A 2,536-nucleotide genomic window follows, 5' to 3' on the forward strand; every position below is an offset into this window, starting at 1 on the left:
GCTGACTACAGCCCCTAGGAAGTTAATAACCCTCTAGGAAGTTAATTTGACCAGCATTACAAATGCTATTTATATTTTACACCACATTCCACAACATAACAAATATATCAACAGCTATATAGCACAACATATTTTCACATAAAACATCACACACACAATCACATAACAATATTTAAATCCATAGTCTCATCAATTACATCACAAAAGTCTCATCTATAGTCTCATCAATTACATCACAAAAGTCTCATCCATAGTCATAATAAGACGCATCTCATCATTCAGTACTAATAAGAGACAATATCTCATGCATAGTTATAATAAAAGTCTCAAGTATCAGAACGCAATAACATGGAAGCTCACGGTCGCCGATCACCATCGGGTTACAGTGAAGAGTGATGGTCGATATCTCCACTATTGAAGAGGGTTTTGACAAAGTATAACTCGTCCTCTTGTTCATGCATCGGCAAGGTAGCTGGAGGGGTCTAATATACATGTACAAATGACATTTGCTGAGTTACATCATAATATAACTAACAACAAGTAAATGATGATGAATATGCATACCTGATGTTCGGTAGATGGAGATGTAGGTATAGGTGGAGGTGAAGGCTAAGTATAATGAACGGGAGGTGGGGGGCACCGGGACGTGTATCCCTTGGGCCTGTGCTAGTTGCTACAAATTTGTCGAACTCATTCACATCAGCGTTTTAAATCAATACATATCTTAAATTGAAAGCTATTATCTTTTGAACTTACTTGTATGAGTGTTTGATGTTGCTGAATCTGTGTAGCATAATATTCATGTTGCGCAGCTTGTTGCTTCAAGTAATCCTGATGTCGCCTAAGTTCTTCTCGCAGTTGCTCCACTTCTGCTGGATCTTGAGTGGAGCGAAGGGAGCTACGAGCAGCAGACCTCGATGAACTTCCATGTTGAACCCTCACCTGGCTCGAGTCGATGATGTTAGCAAACATTGTGTATCTACAAAACAAGTAACATCACGCCAGATTAAGAATACATGTATTGCACTCAACCAATGAAACAATATAAGATATGTAGAGTCCTCACCTTCCATGAGCACCACAACCATAACCAGAAATTACAACAAGTCAACTACAATCAACGAAAATGGCTTAAATTGTACTTACCATTCGTTTTGCCAAACAAAAGTGATCATCACCTCCATACCTGTGATACGACTCGGTATGGAACACGAGGCCGCGCTAAAAACTGCTCCTACTATGGGAACCCGGCCTTGTAGAGCGCCAATCATCATCTAGATTAATGATTAATGATGGACGGCCACTATAAGCGCGTATGAGCAAATAAGATCAGTCTGAATTATGGAGGACAGCCCAATCTCCATGGCGTCTACATGATAGGGACTGCGAGGGGGGAATCCATCACCGTCACCATCCGATGGTGGGTAGCAAAGTCTAGTACTCCATAACTATCGTGCGATGTGGTGTGTGCCAACCACCTGACGATCCAACAACTACCACACGTACTTTTGAGCACGGCAGAAACGTGTTGGAGAACAGAACGGTGAGGATGGTTGTGTTACGTACCAGGGCGGTGCGGAGGCCGAGCGCTTTCCTCATGGCGATGTTCCTCTCGCTGTCGTCTAGGAACAGCTGACAGAGCAAACAACGTCAGGTTTCAATCATCCATGCTAATAAAATGATAGTAATATACGACGGATGTCACGGATATAATAATAATAATAATCGTAAAAATCTGTCTCCATCCAAAGCAGTAGTCCATCAGTTTTGTTTTTACCTTTGTCTAATCTGTAACTAAAATAGTCTTGCCCAGTGCTCTACGACTCCAGGCAAACATAAACGATGATAATAATAATAAAAAAGCTTTTTTTGGGGACATGGATTTAATAATCTTCTAACCACGCCTAGAGAACCTGGATAAAACTACGTACCGACCAATCTACTACGTACCCAAGTAGTACTGTAATAAGTGAGCGAGCAGTGACTGCCCGCGGGCCAGCTATCACATACCGTCCGGCGTGGGTTGGAGCCGGCGGCGCGCAGCCCGGCGACGATTGCATCCACCGCCGGTTTGAGCACCACGGCCGGGCGCCGGTCGGCGGCGCGCGCGTCGTCGCCGAACAGGTGCGGGTTCATGGTCTTGAACCACACGACCTCGTCCACGCCCAGCCGCTCCAACGCCCGCTCCATGTGCGCGCGGTCCGAGTTGGTGAACAGCAACGCATCACAATTTCACATGGTTAGCTAGCGCTAGCTGCTGGTCAGGTCGTGTCCCAAGTGAAGTAAGTGCCTCGCTTCCATCTGTTCTGTTCTGGATATGCACCAATTTGCACTGCGGGTGCGGGATGTTCTGCAGTAGCCGCGCCAGCTACGGGTCGCGCGTGATCCTGTCGTACGGTAGCCTACCATGCACGTAGCTGCAGGTGGAAGAGAGCGGATTAATCCCCCGACTGTTTCCGACGAAATGCACTTGCCTCCGGCGCGGTTTTTTTTGCGTGCTGACCTGTGGTACTCGTCCTGGTGCACGAGTTACATG

At 45.8% G+C, this 2,536-nt stretch overlaps 1 protein-coding gene across 2 annotated transcripts; it reads right to left on the reverse strand.

Moving 5' to 3' along the window:
- Window positions 1-288: 288 nt before the first annotated feature.
- LOC109945636 (uncharacterized) lies at window positions 289-1,918 on the reverse strand. Of its 2 annotated transcripts, XR_004857971.1 has the most exons (4): window positions 1,567-1,918; window positions 757-979; window positions 565-673; window positions 289-482 (listed from the first exon to the last, which is right to left on the reverse strand). XR_004857971.1 is itself a non-coding variant. In XM_035967549.1 (3 exons), the coding sequence occupies exons 1-3, from the start codon at window positions 970-972 to the stop codon at window positions 454-456; spliced, it is 354 nt and encodes a 117-aa protein (XP_035823442.1). In that variant the 5' UTR covers window positions 973-1,918; the 3' UTR covers window positions 289-453. The 2 variants fall into 2 exon arrangements, 1 of the variants encoding a protein (XP_035823442.1); XM_035967549.1 differs by having other exon boundaries at window positions 757-1,918.
- Window positions 1,919-2,536: the final 618 nt, after the last annotated feature.

This window comes from Zea mays, chromosome 4 (genome assembly GCF_902167145.1).
Source record: "Zea mays cultivar B73 chromosome 4, Zm-B73-REFERENCE-NAM-5.0, whole genome shotgun sequence".
NCBI classification, from domain to species: domain Eukaryota; kingdom Viridiplantae; phylum Streptophyta; class Magnoliopsida; order Poales; family Poaceae; genus Zea; species Zea mays.

Bases quoted from the DNA above. Each gene is read 5' to 3' on its own strand.
- LOC109945636 (XM_035967549.1), bottom strand. From the start codon at position 972: ATGTTTGCTAACATCATCGACTCGAGCCAGGTGAGGGTTCAACATGGA. The intron at 674-756 runs GTAAGTTCAAAA...ACAAATTTGTAG, and splicing joins AACATCAAACACTCATACAA to CAACTAGCACAGGCCCAAGG. The intron at 483-564 runs GTATGCATATTC...CATGTATATTAG, and splicing joins CTCCATCTACCGAACATCAG to ACCCCTCCAGCTACCTTGCC.